Source organism: Schistocerca serialis, chromosome 1 (assembly GCF_023864345.2).
Source record: "Schistocerca serialis cubense isolate TAMUIC-IGC-003099 chromosome 1, iqSchSeri2.2, whole genome shotgun sequence".
Taxonomy (NCBI): Eukaryota; Metazoa; Arthropoda; class Insecta; order Orthoptera; family Acrididae; genus Schistocerca; species Schistocerca serialis.
Window position 1 is genome coordinate 600783006 of NC_064638.1, and position 22402 is coordinate 600805407.

Sequence of the window (22402 nt, forward strand, 5' to 3'; positions counted from 1 at the left end):
CTTGAGAAGCTGTAGTCTCCACCACATGAACACTCATGAGCATATGTTAAATAAAGAGGTGTTATCCAAGAATTAGAGCTTTTCAATATACTTGAATTTGCTAGTATGATATATTCACACAGTTGGAAGCATACATCATCCACAAGTCACATTCTACTGAATATTCTTGGAGCTTTCACAGAAATGTCTCGCTTCATTTTACAGTAATTTATGGGTTGGAAACACATTAACTGTAAATTCTTCTATAACTGGGTGTTCAGAAGAAGGCAAAAGCACAGCAGTTCCATTGGTATTACCCTAGTAAAGCACTACAATATTCAGACTAATTCATGGGGCGAGGACAAAGTCTCTCTTCTGCTTCATGACATATAGTCTTGGAAAGCTTAATTTTTATATCCTTTGTTCCAAAGAGTGGTATTGCATGTAGTGGGGACTTTCGTATGCATTCTGGGTGGTTTCTTTCAGCAGTTTGTTATGCGACACTTAATTTGTATTTGATAACTGCCATATTTAGGGACTGAATACAGAGAATCTGGGCACACAGTTCTGAGAGTGTTTCTTGCAGAGTTATACTGACGTGACAATAACTATTGAATTTTTAGTGGCATAATTACACATTGTATCATTTATAGCATCTGTACATCTGCTTGCAAATTCTTTCCGCAATTCATATTCCACTACAGTAGTTGCGAGCTTGTCAGTGTTGTAATAAATAATACTAGTTTTGTAGCTAATATGAACTTTTTTACAATTATGAGGAAGCCATGCTTAACAGTAAAACACTGACAGTTAATGTAGCTCATCCAAAGTAAAAATGTTCTTTACTAATTTCTGCATGTGGCTATTCACTTCACAATTTACTGGAAATGGACGGTAATGGCAACTGTGATACTTTGTACTTGTCAGAATTGGTATGACATTATTCTTTTATAACTCAACTGTAAGAATAAATGTAAGATTTATATTGCTACAGGGTACTGTAGAATTGGCAGACCAGATTGAGGTACTGCTGTGGTTAGCAGATACTTTGGGTTATATCGACACCAGTCGTATTGCTATCCATGGCTGGTCTTATGGCGGTTACCTGAGTCTTATGGGGCTTGCTCAACATCCTGATATTTTCAAGGTAAGTAACTGCGCCTTAAAAATACTGTAAAATAAGTATGGAATTTGTTTAATCATTAAGGTTAAATGAATATCTAACGATGACAGACTAATAAACTGCATCTGATGTCTCTGCCTCTTGATATCACTGCCATATATGCACATACAGAACCAACAACCCAACAACTTCATGAGCTAAGTGCATAATTGAACCCAGTTAATTGTTAGGTAAGGTAAGCAAATTTAAAATTCTCATAAGATATTTATTTTAACACAGAGGAAATTTGACATGTAACAACAACAAAATAGTGCAACAGTTAAAATAGTACGTTTTTGCAATATTTTAGAAAAGGATGGCGATAAGTTTACTTTTATTTACACTAAATCAGATCTGACAGCACAATAAACCTCAAAGGAAAAATGCCTCAACTTCTTGTAACTTAACTTGAAGCTTAATTGAATCAAAATTTGTATTGACTGAATTAAAATGAAAGGATAGTTTTAATGAATTGAAAGACTCGTGTAATGTGAAGTTTTTTTGTGAAAGGGTATAGCTAATAAAGTAACATCTGATAGGTATAAGATACATATTTTATGACATGGAAATTATGTGAATTATATATCTTTACAAGTAAAAATAATTCTAGGCAGATCACTCTCGACAGAGTGGAAACAAATAGATTCTTCCACCATCACATGAGCCGACAAAACACAGAGCTGTAACTATCAGAGTGACACTTGTAAACAATAGTGAGAACCATTCTTTATTCCAGAACATACCAATTATGATAATAAATATGCAGTCAAGTTCTTTGTGACATAGCAACTGAGAACAAACGTACAGATGAATCATTGCAGTTAGTACAATCCATGAGCCCTAAAATGAAATTTTAAAAAAGCACTTCAACAGACAACAGAGCATGACCAGAAAACATAATTGAGCATACATAAGTGTAGCTTGAGTTTGTTTCAGATTAAACAATAATACCAACACCTCACAGAGAAGGCGCAGTTCAATTAACTGAATCTGCAACCGGCATATGGCTATAACCAGAGCCTGACCAGGAGCTAACTAGTTATCAGGGGACACAGTGTTCAATGTTTTTAAATGCAAATCCTTGCCAGTAATGACTGGTGTGCAGTTGCTCTGATGCAGTTGCAGTCCTGAGATTTAACATGTTCCTACAAATTGGCTCCAAAACAATCAGGGGCATGTATAACAGAAAACAAAATTTATTCTCAAGACTGCACATCTTTGTAGTGCCCCACTACCAATGTTCACTGGTTGTGCATGTGTTGCTGTTTGTAGCCGTACTGACTGTCGGGGCCTGCTATTGGTGGAAGACACTCACACTCCTCCCATAGGCTTGGCTGCACTGCCCTCCTGCAGTCAGAGACAAAGCTCATAAGACACACTACTAAAAGATCTGTGGTATGAGAAGATCGATTACTTTGTTACAATGGGATCAATTCGAGCTGACCACGGCTCAATGATAGCCAATACACAGGAGTATTGTGTAGTTTTGCATTGACAATTTGTAGAACCATATACATAAGGGGAGATTCTCACTTGTATGAGGATACAAGACCAACAAACATTCACTATTTATACACTAATTATTTTTAGTGATGTCATTTTGGCAATACTTCTAAATATTGTGATTCACAAGGGTATGTTCAGACTACAAGTTGTATTAATTTTTCTAAGAAGGCCAAGAGAAAGTTGCAGATTTGTCAATTTCTGGTAATCCATATTTAGCACCCCCACATATGAGAGCATTGTGAAATCTGTAAGCTGTGGAAGAACAATGATAAATTTATTGTGTTGTTAGTGGCAAGTGCCAAAACATTTGTGCTGCAAATGTGCAAGTATTCTACATCAATGCTTGCTTATATGTTAGAATTCTTCTTCTTCTTCTTCTTCTTTTTCCATGAGAAGTAGTGGATTTTTGTTAGGGCATGTTCCAATGCCTGCTACACAGTCCAGATCTTGTGCTATAGGGTTTCCACATTATTGGCCCAATGATGAAAATTTAAGCATGACCAGACATCCAGTGTAGAAAAGAGAGTGAAATATTGTGTGATAAATAAGCAGAGAGACTTTGTGAATATGTTGAAAAATAAACTCATTGTGTAAAATTTATTTAGGCTTGCATGTTGAACTTAAAAAGTAAATGTTTACAAAAGAAGTTTGCATGTAATGAGTATGCATTGAAATCATCTGTTTGCTGCAACAGGTAAATTTGTGTGGGACCTTCTGTCTAAAGGATATTGTATTGCAAAAATGCTGTTACTGTATAAACAGATATTGTTGTTACAGTGGGCTAAAATGGTGATATAATATTTGTCTCCCTGTGCAGGAATCTGAAATTGACTGTGTGATGTGTGGAAGTTTGGATTGGTCTAGGAGGCATCCTCAGATAGCCGAAGTTGTTTGCAACAAGTGGGAAATCTGGGTAGAGTCCCAGCCTGGCACAAATTTCCATGTGTCACAAACAGCTGATGTCAATGCATATTCTCAGGATGCAAACTTATTTTGTAATGGTTACCATACCTGTACATGTCAGTGCCAGTGTCTGCATGTCTGAAAGGCATTGTACTGTGAAGATACAGACACAGTGTAAACACAGACATTGTAACCACCAATGATATAAAAGTATTTATTAATGCTTGGTTTGTTCTTGGACTCTGCACAATCCTTGTGCTTGTTGATTCTCATTGTTACATTCCATCCTGGATTTTCTATTCCATCCTGGACTTTCCATTGTGTTTGATTCTCATTTTGTCAGAATTATAGAGGAATGTCCGAAGAATTGTTTGATGCAGTTTCTATGCTACTCTATCCTGTGTAAGCCTCTTCATCTCTGAATAACCTACATCCTTCTGAATCTGCTTACTGTATTCATCTCTTGGTCTCCCTCTATGATTTTTAACCTCCATACTTCCCTCCAATACTAAATTGGCGATCCCATGATGTCTCAGAATGTGTCCTATCAACCGATCCCTGCTTCTATTCAGGTTGTGCCACAGATTTCTTTTCTCCCCAGTTATATTCAGTACCTCCTCATGAGTTACATGGTCTACCCATCTAATCTTTGACATTCTTCTGTAACACCACATTTCAAAAGCTCCTACTCTCTTATTCTCCAAACTGTTCATCATCCATATTTCACTTCCATACATAGCTATACTCCTTACAAATACTTTCAGAAAAGTCTTCCTAACACTTGAATCCATATTCAATGATAACAAATTTCTCTTCTTCAGAAATGTTTTTCTTGCCATTGCCAGTCTACAATTTATATCCTCTCTACTTTGGTCGCCATCAGTCATTTTGGTGCACAAATAGCAAAACTCACCTAGTACTTGGTTTTGTTCCTTAATCTAATTCTCTCAGCATCACCTGATTCAATTTGACTGCACTCCATTATCCTTGTTTTGTTTTTGTTAATGTTCATCTTTTATCCTTCTTTCAGGACACTTTCCATTCTGTTCAACTTCTCTTTCAAGTCCTTTATTGTCTCTGACATAGTTGCAATGTCATTGACAAACTTAAAAGTTTTCGTTTCTTCTCACTGAACTTTAATTCCTACTCCAAATTTTTATTTGGTTTCCATTACTAATTGTTCAGTGTACAGGTCAAATATTGTCAGTGATAAGCTACAAACCTGTCTTGCTCCCTTCTCAACTACTGCTTCCCTTTCATGCACCTTGACTCTTACAACTGCCACCTGGTTGCTGTACAAGTTGTAAATAGCCATTTGCTCCCTATATTCAAGCCTTGCTACTTTCAAGATGTCGAAGGGAGTACTCCAGTCAAGGTAGTCAAAAGCTTTCTCTAAGTGTACAAATGCTATAAATGTAGGTTTGCCTTTCCTTAACCTATCTTCTAAGATAAGTTGTAGAGTAAGTAATGCCTTGCGTATTCCTGCATTTCTCTGAAATCCAAACTGATCATCTACAAAGCCGGCTGCTACCAGTTTTTTTTATTCTTCTGTGAAGAATTCGTGGTAGTATTTTGCAACCAAGACTTATTAAACTGGTAATTTGGTAATTTTCCGACCTTCAGCAATTGCTTTCTTTGGAATTGGAATTATTACACTCTTCATGAAGTCTGAGGGTATTTCGCCTGATTCGTACATCTTTCTCACCAGATGGAGTAGTTTTGTCATGGCTGGCTCTTCCAAGGTTATCAGTAGTTCTGGTGGAATGTTGTCTATTCCTAGGCCTATGTTTCAGCTTAGGTCTTTCAGTGCTCTGTCAAATTCTTTTATGTCGCAGCAGCACCCCCCACAGTACCATATCTGCTTCTTCTTTATCTGAGTGAGTGAGTGAGTGAGTGAGTGAGTGAGAGAGAGAGAGAGAGAGAGAGAGAGATTCTTTGAAACATAGCTTTCACAGTTTTAACTGACTTGATAATTTTATCTCTATTGCAGTTGTATTATGGTAGATTAAGGAGGTACCTTTGTTTACTCTACAGAATTTGGAGATAGCATGGTGATCCAAAATTTCTGTGAGCTCAGACCCCCACCCAAAGCCCCCTCCCCTCCTTCCCAGACCAGAATCCTGGATTCAACTCCTGTATATACATCTCTCTCTCTCTCTCTCTCTCTCTCTCTCTCTCTCTCTCTCTTGTGTGTGTGTGTGTGTGTGTGTGTGTGTGTGTGTGTGTGTGTGTGTGTGTTTCATTCTTATTACTATCATTTAATTTATTCAGACGTTTTGCAGATGAAATTTCATGAGCTGCTCTGTCAGTATCAATAGTAAAAAAGAGATGTGGAGAGAGCCAGAAGAAAAAACAAAATGTTGAAGAGTATTAAAGTGGGAGAGGGGAGAGGAAAGATGAAAGTGGATAAAATTTGATTCATATCTTGGAAATTAGGAAGAACTACTCGAAGTGAATCTTGGTTCCTGGGAGAAGTCAAGGGTGTCTCATTATAAATTTTCGTCAGTGTCTAAAGGTGGTTGCTTGTGGAATATTTTATGAAATTTGTTTGTGTCTTTGAAAATGCCTAACGTAATTTGTATGAAATTGTGTGCAGAAACATTATCTCTCTTTATTGGACTGGATTGTGTGTGTTGGGCTCTATGTAGATTCCTGGTGAAGGACCTTTCACACCTTCCTGAAACAAAATCTGTCAGGCCATACAACTAAAGCAAGATAAATATGGAGTTTTTTAATCACCAATGCAAAAACTATGGAATCTATTTCCATTTTGTTGAAGGAAGTTCGTGAGTGGGCTTAAATTTGCTAATTTTATTGGATCAGGTTGTTAGGTAGTAATTACTTTTGTGAGACTGGTATTGAAATAAACTACAGTGGTTACTTTTTAATCATTCATTATATGAGATACATTCTATGAGAATGAAAACACGTGAGCCTGAAACACCTAATAAATGCCACTGGAAAACAAAGTTGCTTTTAGTGATAAGAATATTGTTTATCAAGGTGTTGCTATTTGCTTATGGAGGCAGTGTGTGCATTAGCCTGGTGATGGCTGTGCATGAAGTGGTAAGGGAAACTGAGTTCAGTGACAACTATTCATATAATGACAATTTTAAATGAATTTGTCACTATGCAAAGAGAAGGAATAAAGGTGATTGTCTTATTTCATTACAGGTTGCAATAGCAGGAGCTCCAGTGACTTCATGGGCACTTTATGACACTGGTTACACAGAGCGTTATATGGATCTTCCAGAGAATAATCAGCAGGGTTACAAGCAGGGTTCTATCCTGACCTATGTAAATCAGTTTCCTGATGAGTAAGTTATCATAATTCTCATTATTATGACCACTAGAATATGATGTTACAGTTGTACTAAGATGTCAACACCTCTCATGTTTGCAGTTGCTACAGTCTGTTTCCACCTGTTGTATTTAAGGAATTTCTTTTATTCAGCAAGTATGCTCAAATTGAATTGTTAGAACACTAGGAATCTTCTGAATTTACCCATTTTGGAACTAAATTAGGCTCTCACATGCCAAGTATTTCTCTCACCGTATTATGTCGTCATAGTTTTGTAACAGACTATTGCGTTAATAGAAAGTGCTTAAAGTACCTGCGACACGTCATGGTTTCATGTTAGACAAAAGATATATAAAACACTTTAAGATTTGCAAACAGAAGCAAAAGCAGTTTTCATATTTACTAACTTTACTGTAAATTTAAAATTGTGAAAAATATTTCATAAAACTTGACATTGCTCATTAGTGGATTAATTCTATTCATTTAAAGAGTTTCACTGCTGAGAGATGGAATTTAAGCAGAAAGAAATATGTTGTAGGTGCCTAACAGCTTTCTGTTATTTCAATAGTGGATGGAATATAACAACGCTTCCATGTGGCTTTGGATCATGTATTTGTCAATTCACTGTTACTGAGCGAGGTGGCGCAGTGGTTAGACACTGGACTCGCATTCGGGAGGACGACGGTTCAATCCCGTGTCCGGCCATCCTGATTTAGGTTTTCCGTGATTTCCCAAAATCCAGGCAAATGCCAGGATGGTTCCTATCAAAGGGCACGGCCGACTTCCTTCCCTGTCCTTCCCTAATCCGATGAGACTGATGACCTCGCTGTCTGGTCTCCTTCCCCAAAACAACCAACCAATTCACTGTTGTACACTGATTCTCATAAAAAAGAGCTGCAACCAGAAGGATAAGGCAGATTGTGATCATTGTCAGCAGCCAGGTAGATGGTACCACACATCACATTTAAACTTTGAAGGACCAATAATTATTGTGCTACATAGTCACAAAACGAAAATTTTAGAATAGCATCAGACACCCCCCCCCCTCCACTGTTATAAATGGAAGCGTCCAGATGTCACAGCATGGAATTCTACAGATCTTGAATGTAGTCCTGTAATTATTCCATGCAGCTTGTGCCTGAGCGTGTAGCTCCCACTCATTGGTGGGTAGAGGTGGAGTCCTGAAGGTGTGCTCCATGTCACCACGCATACTCTGTCAGGGACAGGTTGAATGATGTGGATGGCTATGGCAGAGTATCCACAGTTGAAAGGCATGCTTGGGAAGTGCCAGCGGGGGAACACAAAAAAATGAACAGGCACCCTAGAATATTGCTCCCCACCCCATTGCATTGGGCTGATGGGGAGCATGATGGGAGACCACAGATCGCTTCCCGTGGCACTCTCCACTTTGCCTCCAGGCATGGATCCGGTAGTCGGCATTTCCAAGTCACAAGCAGGATTCGTCACTAAAGATGATCGACTGCCAGCCTGTAAGGCCCCATGCCCATTGTTGCTGATGCCAGGCAAGTCATGCACTAAGCTGCAAGGGTGTGAGTGGGAAGTGTGATAACAGTTAGCATGCAGTGAGTGCTGCATCATGCTTCGGCCTGCCAATGGTACTAGCACTTACTACTAACACTTCTGAGGTGTTGCATAGAAGACAAGACAGCCTACTGAATGTCCCCTGTTGTTGCTGTTGGATGTGTTTGTGCGTGATGGTTACATTGTCAGTCCTCCCTCCTTGTGGTGCAAGTTGTGCATGCATGCCTACATGTATCCAATGCTGCCAACAACTGGCTGTCCCCCCAGGGGGTCCACAACTCTTTTGTGGATACGTGCGTAGCGAGCACGGGACCCCGAGCTAATGTGGCCCTCCTTCCTTTCCGGCTGCATACCTTACTTTTCCGCATCCTTCCCTATCCCCCATCTTCGCCCTCCCTCCCCTCACCACTGGCTCTTTCCTTCCCTTTCTCCCCCTCTGGGAGTATGGTTTGTGCCTACGGCTGGAGACGGACGCTCGTAAATGTAACGCATTCTTCGCCTTCTCTGCTTGTCTGTCTTCATCCTTCCTTTGTCCTTCTCTTTTCCTTAACTCTTCTCTTTACCCTTTTCTCCGCTGCGGCGTTTGAGACCTCTCTTCTTTCCTTCCCCTTTCTTTGTTTTTCCCTTTCTCTTTCTTCCTCCCTGTGCGTGTCTGAAGGCCGACCCGTGCATTTTTGTGCGTAGCCGGTGACAGGGTAACGCGTAATTCCCCACCCCGGGTAGACAGGTAGGACACATACGTACCCCCTGGTAACGGCCAGGCCCAGGGAGGGGTGATTACCCGAGCTAATACCTTCCGAAAGTGTCGATTGGTCCCTCAGTCCGTTTGTCAGGAGGTGTGAGCTGAGGTGTGAACAACCACCTAAGGCGGGAGTGCCCTCAGAGAGGGCCCCCACAAGAGAGGAGCGCGCCATTGGAGATGCCGGTAATCATGGGGGATTCTTCCGCAATGGTTTCCTCACCTTCCACTATGTCTGCTCACAAGCGTAAGTTCACTGAGTCTCAGCCACAGACAGTTCTTCCATCGTTGCCACAATTCCTTGTTGTTTCTCGGTCTGACGAAGGTCACGACTTCTCCACGGTCAACCCTTTCATTATTCAGAAAGGTGTTGACGCAATTGCAGCTCCTGTAAAGTCTTGTTCCAGATTACGGAATGGCACCTTGTTGTTAGAAACAGTCAGTGCCCTCCAGGCACAAAAATTGCTGTGTACTTCACTGCTCCACACCTTCCCTGTCCAGGTTGAAGCGCACCACACTTTAAATTCCTTGCGTGGAGTCGTTTATACATGCTCCCTCGATGGATTGTCTGATGAAGAAATTCAGCACTACCTATCTGACCAGGGCGTAACGGCTGTTCATAGAGTTATGAAAAGGGTTGACACGAAAATCATTCCAACCCGCACTGTCTTCTTGACATTTGACAAAGTTCAACTCCCATCGAAAATCAAAGCAGGCTATGAGATAATTTCCGTTCGCCCTTACGTCCCAAACCCTACGCGTTGCTATCGGTGTCAGCGGTTCAATCACACCAGCCAGTCCTGTTCCAATCCGGCCAAATGTGTTATGTGTGGCAAGGATGCCCATGAGGGTGCTTGTCCACCTCCATCCCCTTGCTGCATCAACTGTATGGATGACCACGCTGCTTCCTCTTGAGATTGCCCCGTTTTTAAAGACGAAAAGCTCATCCAGGAAATCAGAGTGAAGGAAAAGGTGTCGACCTTTGCTGCTCGAAAGTTATTCGCCAGTCGAAAGCCCACTGTGCCTCACACAGGTAAATACAGCACTGTCCTTGCCTCTCCTCGGCCAACAAAGGAGGCAGCCACTCACGACTTGTGATCTCACCTTTAGTGCCACGGTCGTCAGATCGGCCAGTGCAAAGATTGCCCGTTCAACCTCACCACTTTCGCCTGCCCACTCTATGGCTCACCCTTCATCGGGTTCTGCTAAATCTCAAGCCCAAAAGTCAGACACCCGGACTTCCAAAAAAGAGCACACTCGTGAAGATTTTTTACGTACCCCAACTTCGCAACCATCGGTTCCTCCTCCATCTAAACATCATATTTCCAAGAAGGCTACTAAGAAACCCAGTTCATCTCCTTCTCCGCCAAGGCGTGTCCCACCTGCATCACCACCTGGCGGAAATCGCCCTCGGCCGTCTTCTGTGTCGCCGAGGTGCACTGCTGGCGGCCAATCAACCAGCCGATTGCTGGTGGCAGGAGCTGCTCCTGAACAACCTATGGATCAGGATCTTCTGCCTTCGGCTGAATGCCATTCCATGTTGTTGGTCGCAAGCTCTGAGCAGTCGATGAGTTGACAGCAATCTTGGCCACATTCCTCCATTTTCTGTTCACCCTATGTCCATTATCCACTGGAATATCCGCGGCATTCGAGCCAATCGGGATGATTTGTCGATCCTCTTACGATCCTACTCGCCGGTCATCTTCTGTCTTCAGGAAACAAAGCTGCGTCCCCATGACCGCTTTGTTCTCCCCCATTTTCAGTCCGTCCGATTTGATCTACCTTCTGTTGAAGGCACTACAGCCCATGGAGGACTCATGATTCTTCTCCATGATACTCTCCATTATCACCCAATCCACTTAAACACTTCCTTCCAAGCTGTCGCTGTCCGTCTTTCCCTTTCTGGATATACCTTTTCTCTTTGTACTGTATACATTCCATCGTCCACACCAATGGCACGAGCTGATCTCCTTCATCTTCTTGGTCAGCTTCCACCCCCCTATTTGCTGGTTGGGGACTTCAATGCCCACCACCCGCTTTGGGGATCTCCACATCCTTGTCCACGTGGCTCACTATTGCTAGACATCTTCCACCAAGCGGATCTAGTTTGCCTCAACACTGGGGTCCCTACATTTTTGTCTGCCTCCACGACAAATTTCTCTCACTTGGACCTTTCGGTCGGTACTGTTCCGCTAGCTCGGCGCTTCGAATGGTTTGCCCTTGACGATACACACTCAAGTGACCACTTTCCATGTGTCCTTAGACTGCAGCCTCAACTGCCATATATGCGCCCGCGACGCTGGAAGTTTACCCAAGCCGATTGGACACATTTTTCGTCTCTAGCGACATTTGATGACCTTCACTTTCCCAGCGTCGACAATGAGGTCACACATATTACCAACGTTATTCTTACAGCTGCGGAACGTCCAATACCACACACCTCCGAGTTGCCCCGGCGCCCCCCAGTTCCTTGGTGGAACGAGGCGTGCCGTGACGCAATACGTGAGCGGCGACATGCTCTTCGTGTTTTCCGCCACCATCCTACTTTGGCCAACTGTATCCGCTATAAGTAGTTCCGTGCGCGATGCCGTCGCGTCATCCGCGATAGCAAGAAAGCAAGCTGGAAATTCTTTATTAGCTCATTTAACACCTTCAATCCCTCCTCGGAAGTTTGGAGTCTGCTTCGACGGTTATCAGGCGCGCCTAGTTTCTCCCGGTCTCTGGGCTCACAGTTGCGCATGATACATCAGTGGACCCCGTCGCAATTGCTAACTCATTGGTTCAACACTTTGCTGAGATTTCGAGCTCTTCAAATTACCCGCCAGCGTTTCTCCCGAAGCAACGTGCAGCGGAAGTGCGACCTCTTGCTTTCTCCTCTCAAAATCGCGAAAGCTACAATACTGTTTTCTCCATGCGGGAACTCCAACGTGCACTCTCTTCTTCTCGTTCCTCCACCCCAGGACCAGATGGTATCCACGTCCAAATGTTGCTGCATTTACCAACCCATAGTCTGCGTTACCTCCTTCGCCTTTATAATCGAATTTGGACCGACAGTACTTTTCCCAGACGATGGCAGGAAGCTATCGTCGTTCCTGTTCCGAAACCTGGAAAGGACAAACATCTCCCCTCTAGCTATCGCCCCATTTCTCTCACGAGTAATGTATGTAAGGTTTTGGAGCGTATGGTGAATTGCCATTTAGCTTGGTGGCTGGAGTCCAAAAGTCTTTTGACACCTGCCCAATGCAGATTCCGAAAGCATCGTTCTGCAGTTGACCATCTTGTTGCTCTCTCCACTTATATCATGAACAATTTTCTCCAGAAACGCCAAACAGTAGCAATATCTTTTGATCTGGAGAGAGCATACGATACCTGTTGGAGGACAGGCATCCTCCGCACACTGTTCTCTTGGGGCTTTCGAGGTCGTCTTCCCCTTTTTCTTCGCGAATTTATGGCAGAGTGCACATTTAGAATGCGGGTGCACACTACTCTCTCCCGTACTTTCTCCCAAGAAAACGGGGTACCCCAGGGCTCCGTGCTGAGTGTTGTACTGTTTGCCATTGCCATAAATCCAATTATGGATTGTCTCCTTCCTGATGTCTCGGGCTCCCTCTTTGTAGACGATTTTGCGATCTACTACAGCTCTCAACGGACCAGCCTTCTTGAACGACGTCTTCAAGGATGTCTTGATCGCCTCCACTCTTGGAGCATCGAAACCGGCTTCCATTTTTCTCCCAGTAAGACCGTTTGTGTTAATTTTTGGCGATGTAAGGAGTTTCTTCCACCCTCCTTACATCTAGGACCTGTCAACCTTCCGTTTTTGGACGTCGCTAAATTCTTGAGTCTTATGTTTGACAGAAAACTGTGCTGGTCCTCTCACATTTCCTATCTTTCGGCTCGCTGTCTGCGATCCCTCAACACCCTCCGTGTCCTGAATGGTACCTCCTGGGGAGCGGACCGAGTGGTCCTTCTCCGCCTCTATCGCGCCTTAGTGCGCTCGAAATTGGACTATGGAAGCATAGTTTACTCCTCTGCTCGGCCGTCTATTCTTCGTCGTCTCGACTCTATCCACCACCGTGGATTACGTTTAGTGTCTGGAGCTTTTTACACCAGCCCTGTGGAAAGCCTTTATGCTAAGACTTCTGAACCTCCGCTGTCCAATCGGCGAGCAGTCCTCCTTAGTCGTTATGCTAGCCATCTGTCTTCCATGCCTGCTAATCCAGCCCATGACATTTTTTTCGACGCCTCCTTTGATGTAGCGTATGCAGGCCGCCCCTCCTCCCTACTACCACCGGGAGTCCGCTTCCGTCAACTGCTCCATTCTCTTTCCTTCCGCTTTCCTAAAACATTCTTGACAACTTGGGGTACAGCACCGCCTTGGCTCCGTCCTCGGATCTGCCTGCTCCGCGACCTTTGTCAGTTTCCCAAGGATGGTACCCCTTCACTTGTTTATCGTCGGGCATTTTCTGCTCTATGTGCACAAATGACGGAAGCCACATTTATTTACACTGATGCCTCAAAAACATCGTTTGGTGTTGGGAGTGCCTATATTGTTGGCGACACCCCAAATCAATTTCGGCTTCCCGACCAGTGTTCAGTTTATACTGCGGAGCTTTACGCTGTTCTCCAGGCTGTCCACTACATCTGCTGCCATCAGCGGATACAGTATGTTATCTGCTCAGATTCTCTCAGCTCTCTCCTCAGTCTCCAAGCTCTTTACCCAGTCCACCCTCTGGTCCACCGGATTCAGGACTGTCTGCGCTTGCTCCACCTGGGGGGCGTCTCGGTGGCATTCCTCTGGCTCCCGGGACACGTAGGTATATGTGGAAATGAGGCGGCCGATATAGCGGCCAAGGCTGCAGTGTCTCTTCTTCGGCCAGCTATTCAATCGTTTCCCTTCGCCGATCTACGGAGCGTTTTATGTCGTCGTGTTGTTCTTTTATGGCACGCACATTGGTCGACACTTCCCCATAATAAATTGCGGCATGTGAATGCTCTTCCTTGTGCTTGGACCTCTTCCTCCCGAACGCGTCATCGGGAGGAGGTAATTTTAACTCGACTCTGGATAGGGCACTGTCTTTTTAGCCATCGACATCTTTTAAGCGGCGATCCTCCCCCACTCTGTCGCCGCTGCTCTCAGCTGTGGATGGTAAGACACCTTTTAATTGAGTGCCCCTATTTTTCTCTGTTACGCGCCCGTCTACAGCTGTCGCCTGATATATCATCAATTTTAGCAGATTGACACGCGCTCGGCCAATCGCGTTCTCGAGTTTATTAGTGCCAGTGAAATGACGTCAGTCATTTGACGCTTTTTTTTGGGGACAACCAACCCCTTTCTGTAGTGGATTTTTAAGCCTTCCTTCTGCTTTTAGTTTCTCCAATTTTTTGAGTTTCATTCCCATTTCTGCTGGTTTACATTTTCGGTTTTTTACTGTTTCCTAAGTCACGGACCGGGCGCTAATGACCATAGCAGTTTTGCGCCAAAAAAAAAAAAAAAAATGGCTGTGTTGGTGACTATATGATGGGTGCAGTGTGCGATACAACAATAGAACCATCCAGCCTCCTGCATCCCCACAGTAAGTCCTCTTTCTTAACTTCTTGTAAAAGCCCCATTTGTGCTCCCTGAGTACATGGCTGACTGTGCAAACGTAGTCATGAGCATAGCAGATGGTGGAAAATACACATCCAATTTGCAGTGGTGCAGTTGGGTCCTTCCAGGTGTAGCTCTTTATGAAAATTAGTGTAAAAGTTCGAAACCTGGACATGCAAGATTTTTTCTTTTTGTTCAACAAACACAAGGAAATGAAACAGTGTTTCATAAAGTGAGCAGTTACCATGGAATATGCAGTAAGAAAGCTGAAGAGTGTATAAGAACACAATATAATGTCTTAACAGAATGCTGCTGGTAAATTGTTTCAGTCAGTTGACACTGAGCAAAATGCAAATTCAAATGTTTACTTGTCTGTCTGCTGAAATGCCTTGTGGTACACTGAGATTTTCTAACAGTCTCATAGTGAGGATGTTCTTTCACAGTCAAGCACATATTTACTGAACCTGCTTAAAGAGGATAATTCTGTGAACAGGAAAACAGAAATATCCAGGTGTGCTGACCATGAGAATTTTGAAATCACAAGTAACCCAGCAGCTACAATTTGTAAAAGGAATGGCCAGAAAAATGTTACACTGCTGTAGTGACAGAGAGCTTCCCATAGCAATGAATTCATTATTGTGCTGATTTCTTCTTGTGTGAGGAGGTTATATACTAGATGGCTATTAATGTAGCAAATACCTCAACTGAACATGTGCTAATGGAGGATTATTTGATGCTTATTCAACATTAAATGAAGCGTGGGAAGTGTGAACCAGTTCCATCATCACTGCGGAGGACAGCTGGCTTCATCATTACGATCCAGAAAGTAAACCTGCAGATTTAATCTGTAAATTGGTTAGTTTATAATCGTCAAAGAAGCCCAAAGTTGTCATTCTTAGACTGCTACAGATTGGTTCATCGACACGAAATCCTCTAGTACATGATTATTACTGCAATCTGTTGTTACCAGTTTTAAAGGTACATTACAAAATCGCTCGGACCTCCAGCCATAATCTTGTTGCTTCTTTACAATGCTCTACCGTGACTTCACTAACAGTGTTACCTTGTTGGACTTTACCAGGCTGGGATGGAATCCGAGTTTGATTTTACAAAGTTTGCTCTATGGTCTTGCCCCCTTACCTAGCTGGCTTTTATCACAAATCTTTTGCACAGCACAAAATCCCAAGCGGCCGGAGAAAGGTGCAGGTAACTCCAGTATACAGGAAGGGTGTACGGTAAGGTGTCGAAGTTGAGTGAGTGCAGGAAGATACAAGATGCATTACATAAAATTTCCAGTTGGTGTTATGGATGGCAGGTAGCCCTAAATGTGGAAAAATTTAAGTTAACGTGGATAATAGGAAGAACAAACCTGTAACATTTGAATACAGTATTACTAGTGACCTGCTTGACACAATCAAGTCGTTTAAATATCTGGGCGTAACATTGTGAAGCAATACGAGATGAAAAGGGTGGGAGAGAATTGTGGTAGGGATGGTCGACTTTGGTGTATTGGGAGAATTTTAGGAAAGAGTGGTTCACCTGTATAGGAGGCCACATATCGGGCACCGGTGCAACCTACTGTTGAGTACTGCTTGAGTGGTTGGAATCTGTACCAGGTCAGATTGAAGGAAGGTACCAAAGCAATTCAGAGGTGGGCTGTTAGATTTGTTACCGGTAGTTATGAACAACACGTAAGTGTTACAGAGACGCTTCGGAAACTTAAATGGGAATTCCTGGAGGGAAGGCACCATTCTTTTCGAGAAACACTGTTGAGAAAATTTAGAGAACTGGCATTTGAAGATGACTGCTGCCAACATACATTGCATGTAAGAAGCGAGAAATTAGGTCTCATTCGGAGGCATATAGGCAGTTGTTTTTATCTCATACTATTTGCGAGTGGAACAGGAAAGGAAATGAGTAGTAGTGGTACAGGGTGCCCTCAGCCATGCACCGTATGGTGGCTTGTGGAATATTGGTGTGGATGCAGATTAGATTATAGAATTCAGTCTTTGGTGTCATTTCATTTTATTTGAAGAAATAACTGTTTTTGAGTTAGTCACCATCAAAACCATAAGAACAAAGTAAAGGTATTTTAGAATCTGTGAAACCTGATCATGCATCTGTTATATAAAAGTAGAAAAACATGTAAACTTATCACCATATAAGGCAGTGATATGGCCATCATATAGATTCGTTAACAATATACTTGATACTTAAATAATGGTGAAATTTTGGCACTTGTAGAAGGGGGGTACCCAGTCATCTCTATACTATCTGGCTATTAAGCTCCAACTCTCTGAACATACCGGCCAAAGATGCTTGTATTTCATTTCTCGCCTTATTATAACACGGCTGCCATGAAATTTTATGAGAAATTGAAATGAGAATACTGTCCAGTCTGCTTCCACATCAGCGTTATACAACACACATTGATATAAAGTTGAAAACCAGAAACAAGTAAAGAATTCTTTATAACATAAAGATTGGTGGAAAATGTTTTACTTAATTACTGCATGGTAGACTACGCAGATGTCAAGAATCCCCAGGCAACCAAGGTTCCTTGCTCTGAGATCAGAGGTCTGTAATCTGGCAGTACAGAGGTCACTTGTGGTGAAAGATTATATCATGGCATTTGATGGGTGATGTGAATTAACAAAAACATTATACATTGACAAAAATGTTATACATTATGACTACCTGCTTAATAGCTCTTTTGTCCGTCTTTGGAAGTAAATACATAACTGATTCTGCATATGAGGGATCTGACAGTTTATTGGTAGGTTGGCGGAGGTATGTGGCATTAGATGACTACGCACAGGTATGTAATTCACATAAATAAGGGCGACTGGTTTCTGTACCTGGTGATTGCACCCAGCAGCGAGACAGATGAGTTCGACAGCATTAACGTCAGGCGACTTTTGTCGCTAAGGCATCAAAGTGAGTTCACTATAATGCTCCTCAAACCATTGTAGCATGATTCGGCTCCAAGACATGGACAGTTATACTGCTGAAAGATGACATTGCTGTTGGGGAAGACATCAAGCGTGAAGGGATGCAGCTGTCAGTGTGCCTTCAATTACTACAACAGACCCCATGCAGGTGCAGGAGAATGTCTCCCATAGCATAATACCGCTCCCACCAACCTGTGTACATGATGTGCTGCATGTTTCAAGCTGCCTTTCACCTCAGTGTCAGCGTTTGTGGAGATGACCATGGACGTAAGGTAGCAAAAATGTGATTCACACAAAAGCCGACACATTTTCATCAATCAACGGTCGAATTCTGATGGCCCCTTGCCCATTGCAATTACAATTCATGATGTTGTTGGGTCAACACATGAACACGTAGGGGTGGACTGCTGTGGTGCTCCATGTTCAAAGAGATATGATGCATCATGTGCTCCGAAACGCTTGTGCATGCACTGGTATTGTGTCTTTCAGCAGAGATGCTGAAGATCGCCATATATCCTACATTACAGAGCAGACAAGCCTCCGAACCCCACAGTCTGTCAAGAGTTGTGGATGTCCAACCACTTAATGCCTAGTTGTAGTTTTACTGTCCCTGTTTCTGTAGATGCTCATGACAGTAGCACGTAAACATTTAACCAGCTTCTCCATTTTCAAGGTACTCATTCACAGATTCTGCATAATATTAATCTGCACTTTGCCAAAGTCACTTATCTCAACAGATTTTCCCATTTGTAGCCCATGTCTTCACTAGGGTGATCCCTGTGCGTGTCTGCTCTGCTTACGTACTTTTGTTGCCGCGTCGTGCCTGCAATGCCATCAGGCAGCATCCAACATTGCGGCGGATAGTTGTCAAAATGTTTTGGCTGATCAGTGTATATTACTCTTCTTCACCTCCAAATATCTAATTATATTCTCTCTTTACTGGTAATTCGAGGAACCAGACAATGACAGGTTCAGTTGATTGGGGTTAATAGCAGAAGCCAGACTGTAAGACTGAAATGATCACTTCCTACAAACTAGTTTTAGTGATGTTATGTATGCCGCAATAAAACATTAATCACTTTACACTGAAACTTCAAGACCATAGAAACGTGACTGGAATAGTTACACTGAATCCATTACTTCTGAATGTGTTCTTATCATGCAACACGGCCAACCAGGGATGACAGACTCGTTCCCTGCTGCCATTGCACTATGTGAGGAATACGCACAAAGTAAATTGGCAATCAGTTTCAAAAAAGTATTGTCATGGGCAAAAATTATTCTTAAATGCTGGACACAGCTAAACCAGTGATAGCTGCATTGATAAAACACACACAGTACAGTAAGGCTTAGCAACAAATTTTCGAAAAAGTCTGAAACTTAACAAATATCCTGACATGGGAAGCTACAGGCTCCTCACACATCCCTGGACTTAGCAAAAGAAATTTTGCCTAAAAACGTAAAGCAATGTAAAGTTTCATTGTGAAATACGTCAAAAAAGAAAGGTGCCAGTAGGCGGTTTGTTCTTCATTTTACGAAAGTAAAACAGTCACAGACGAAACACTGAAAAACAATGGATAAAATTAAGTTGCATAATTGCATAAATATTAAAGTTCAGTACACTAACAAAAGAAAAAAAGAAAATAGCAGGGGGCAGAAATAGCTTTGTTGCACACAGTTTACATAATTAAATACACATTTGTACATAAACTATGGCCAGAATATCCATATGTGAACATACATTGCACTATTTCCTTTGACTGCACTTGTGGGTACTCTGCTTTGTAAAGAACCTAACTGACACTTCATTTGTCACATGGAACGGAAGTCTTGGGTGTTGCCCAATCCATATGGATTTGTTGATGAACATGCTGACTTTAATACAGCGTGCAGTAGACAGACAAGCACACAGCATATTCAACACAATCATGATTCATAGCACTGCGCAACCAAAGGCATGCCAACTCCTGATATCACATGAACTGATATTGGATTGCTTCCATGAGTGTGTCCTCACATAGGCTGACGTAACAGTGATGTGGCATTGTGTACTAGTACTTCACAAAGAAAAACAGGTGTAAGTACTATGCCATAAACAAAACTTGCACTGCCCACGTGTTGAATTTGTAAATAGTCGTCAAATGCAATATAGTGTGCATAAAATTATCTTTTTAGTGCAGGAAACTATCATTGGGAGGTTCTTAAAGCCTGCTTAACACTCTTGAAAACACTAAATGTATCAGTATATACCACAAATTTAAAGTCATTCTCATAAGTATTTCTTCTTTTGTGGTACAATATTGTTACGTATTTTCTACAGGATGGATTCCCGATGAATTCTTCTCATAACTGATAATGGTTGAAGTAGAGAGGATGTAAAATGTAGACTGGCAATGGCAAGGAAAGCATTTCTGAAGAAGAGAAGTTTGTTAACATTGAGTATAGATTTAATAATTTTTGATCTAGAGGTTGGAGTAATGGAGTGTCTAAGAGCTGCTTCTTAATCTCTTCAAATTCTTTCTGGGATGAGTACTGCCAGGTCCAGACAGAATTCTTCTGTCATTGTGGTTACGTGAAGTAGGATATATTTGAGGGAGTCCACCTGTGCATTTAAAAAAAAACTGATCTTTAGAGGAAGGATCCACGTAACACAGGCTGTGAAGCTGTCATTGAAAGTGAAGCACATCATGTAGGGCAGGACGTTCAGCAGCTGGGTGGTCTAGCTGTCTCTTGACCCCAGTTTGTCATTGGCCATTCATTTGGACAGACTAATAGGTAGTTGTCATGGAAAGCAGCAGTGATTGTAACTTAATTTGTAAATCATGTGGCTGCCGGACTAGAATAGGTGGGTGGTGGTGGTGGTGGTGGTGGTGGCGTCATCGTCGTCGTCGGCTGATTGGGACAGGTCGTGGGTGTAGGTCTATTACAGCGATATGAACTGTGGGGTTGGAAGTAGGGATGGAATAAGGATGGACAAAATATTGTGCAGGTTCGATGGTAGCACATTATCACAGTGGGGAAGATGCGGGGGAAATATAGTGGGTAGGATCTTCCTCATTTCAGGGCACAATGAGAAGTAGTCTATTTCTGTTGGTGAAAGTGATTATCCCTTCAATCCTGGATGGTACCAAGTGATGAGAGGAGTGCTCCTTTGTGGCTGGACGGTGAACATCTGGGAGGTGATAGGTGACTCAAGGGATAAGGCACGCATATCTGTCAGTGCAAGAGGTCAGGAGGGTAATTTTGATCTGTGAAGTCCTCAGTGAGAACCTTGGTATATTTGGAGAAGCACTGCACATTACTACAGATCCAATGACGACAGGTAGCTAGGCTAAGGCTACACCATATATAAGGGACCTCTTGGTATGGAATGGGTAGCAGCTGCCAAAGTGGATTTATTGATGGGGTTAGTAGATCTGATATGGATAAAGCTACTGGTATAGCCATCTTTGAGATGGAGGTCAGCATCAATGAAAGTGGCCTGTTGGGTTGTGGGGGACCAGGTGAAACAAATGAAGCAGAAGGTGTTGAGTGTCTGGAGGAAGGTGGATAGGGTGTCTTCAGTCTTTGTGCAGGGCATGACAACTAAATAGCTGTCTGTTGCTGGACTCCACAGGTTGGAACTCTCCATCACATGTATCATACATTAATTAAGCACCCCTGGCCTAGGCCTTCACAAGAGTCTCCTCTCCAACAGCCTGCACTTCTCTACTCCCACTACAACACTACACAGCTTCGTATTCCACTAATACACCAACTTCTCTTTTTGTGCCCCTTCTCTAATCTACTTCTTTAGCACTTGATTTACCCATCCTCCAAAATTCCCATCTGCACAACGTACGTGGAAGGTCCAACAAATGTCTTGCCCCCCTCCCCCTCTGCATCCCATCTTGCCCCCTCGTCTTACGCCCACCCCTGTCTCGCACCCACCCCTGCACCTTGCCCCCCAGCCACCTTTCCCCCACCCCTAAACCTTGCCCCCCCCCTCCGCCTTACCCCCCCCACCCCCACCCCTCCGCCTTACCCCCCCCCCCCCACCCCCACCCCTCCGCCTTACCCCCACTCCTGTCTTGCCCACAGTCTCTGCATGACCAAAAGAACAGACACCACACATACACCGAAGCGCCAGAGAAACTGGTATAGGCATGCGTATTCAAATACACAGGTATGTAAACAGGCAGAATACGGCACTGCAGTTGGCAACACCTATATAAGACAGCATGTGCCTGGTGCAGTTGTTAGATTGTTTATGTTGCTAAAATGGCAGGTTATCAAGATTTAAGTGAGTTTGAAAGTGATGCTATTGTCAGCGCACGAGTGATGGGACACGTCATCTCCGAGGTAGCAATGAAGTAGGGATTCTCCTGTACAATCACTTCACAAGTGTATTTTGAATAACGGGAATCCGGAAAAACATCAAATCTCCGACGGAACCAACGACAACTGAAGAGAATTGTTCAATGTGACAGAAGTGCAACCCTTCTGCAAATTGCTGCAGATTTAAATGCTGGGCTATCATTAAGTGTCAGCATGCAAACCGTTCAACGAAACATCATTGATATGGGCTTTTGGAGTTGAAGGCGCACTTGTGTACCCTTGACAACTGCATGACACAAAACTTTACATCTCGCCTGCGCCTGTCAACACCGACTTTGGAATGTTGATGACTGGAAACATGTTGCCTGACTAAACGAGTCTCACTTCATATTGTATCGAGAGGATGGACGTGTAT

The 22402-nt window shown here is 42.9% G+C and overlaps 1 protein-coding gene across 3 annotated transcripts in view; it reads left to right on the forward strand.

The window, feature by feature from the left end:
• Positions 1-22402, forward strand: part of LOC126477140 (dipeptidyl peptidase 9) — a 213278-nt gene that overhangs the window by 185507 nt on the left and 5369 nt on the right. For all 3 annotated transcript variants that reach the window (XM_050103594.1, XM_050103595.1, XM_050103597.1), the window contains 2 exons: positions 974-1126; positions 6725-6867. In XM_050103594.1, the coding sequence (XP_049959551.1) occupies positions 974-1126; positions 6725-6867 (296 nt within the window). The remainder of the gene's footprint in view (positions 1-973; positions 1127-6724; positions 6868-22402) is intronic.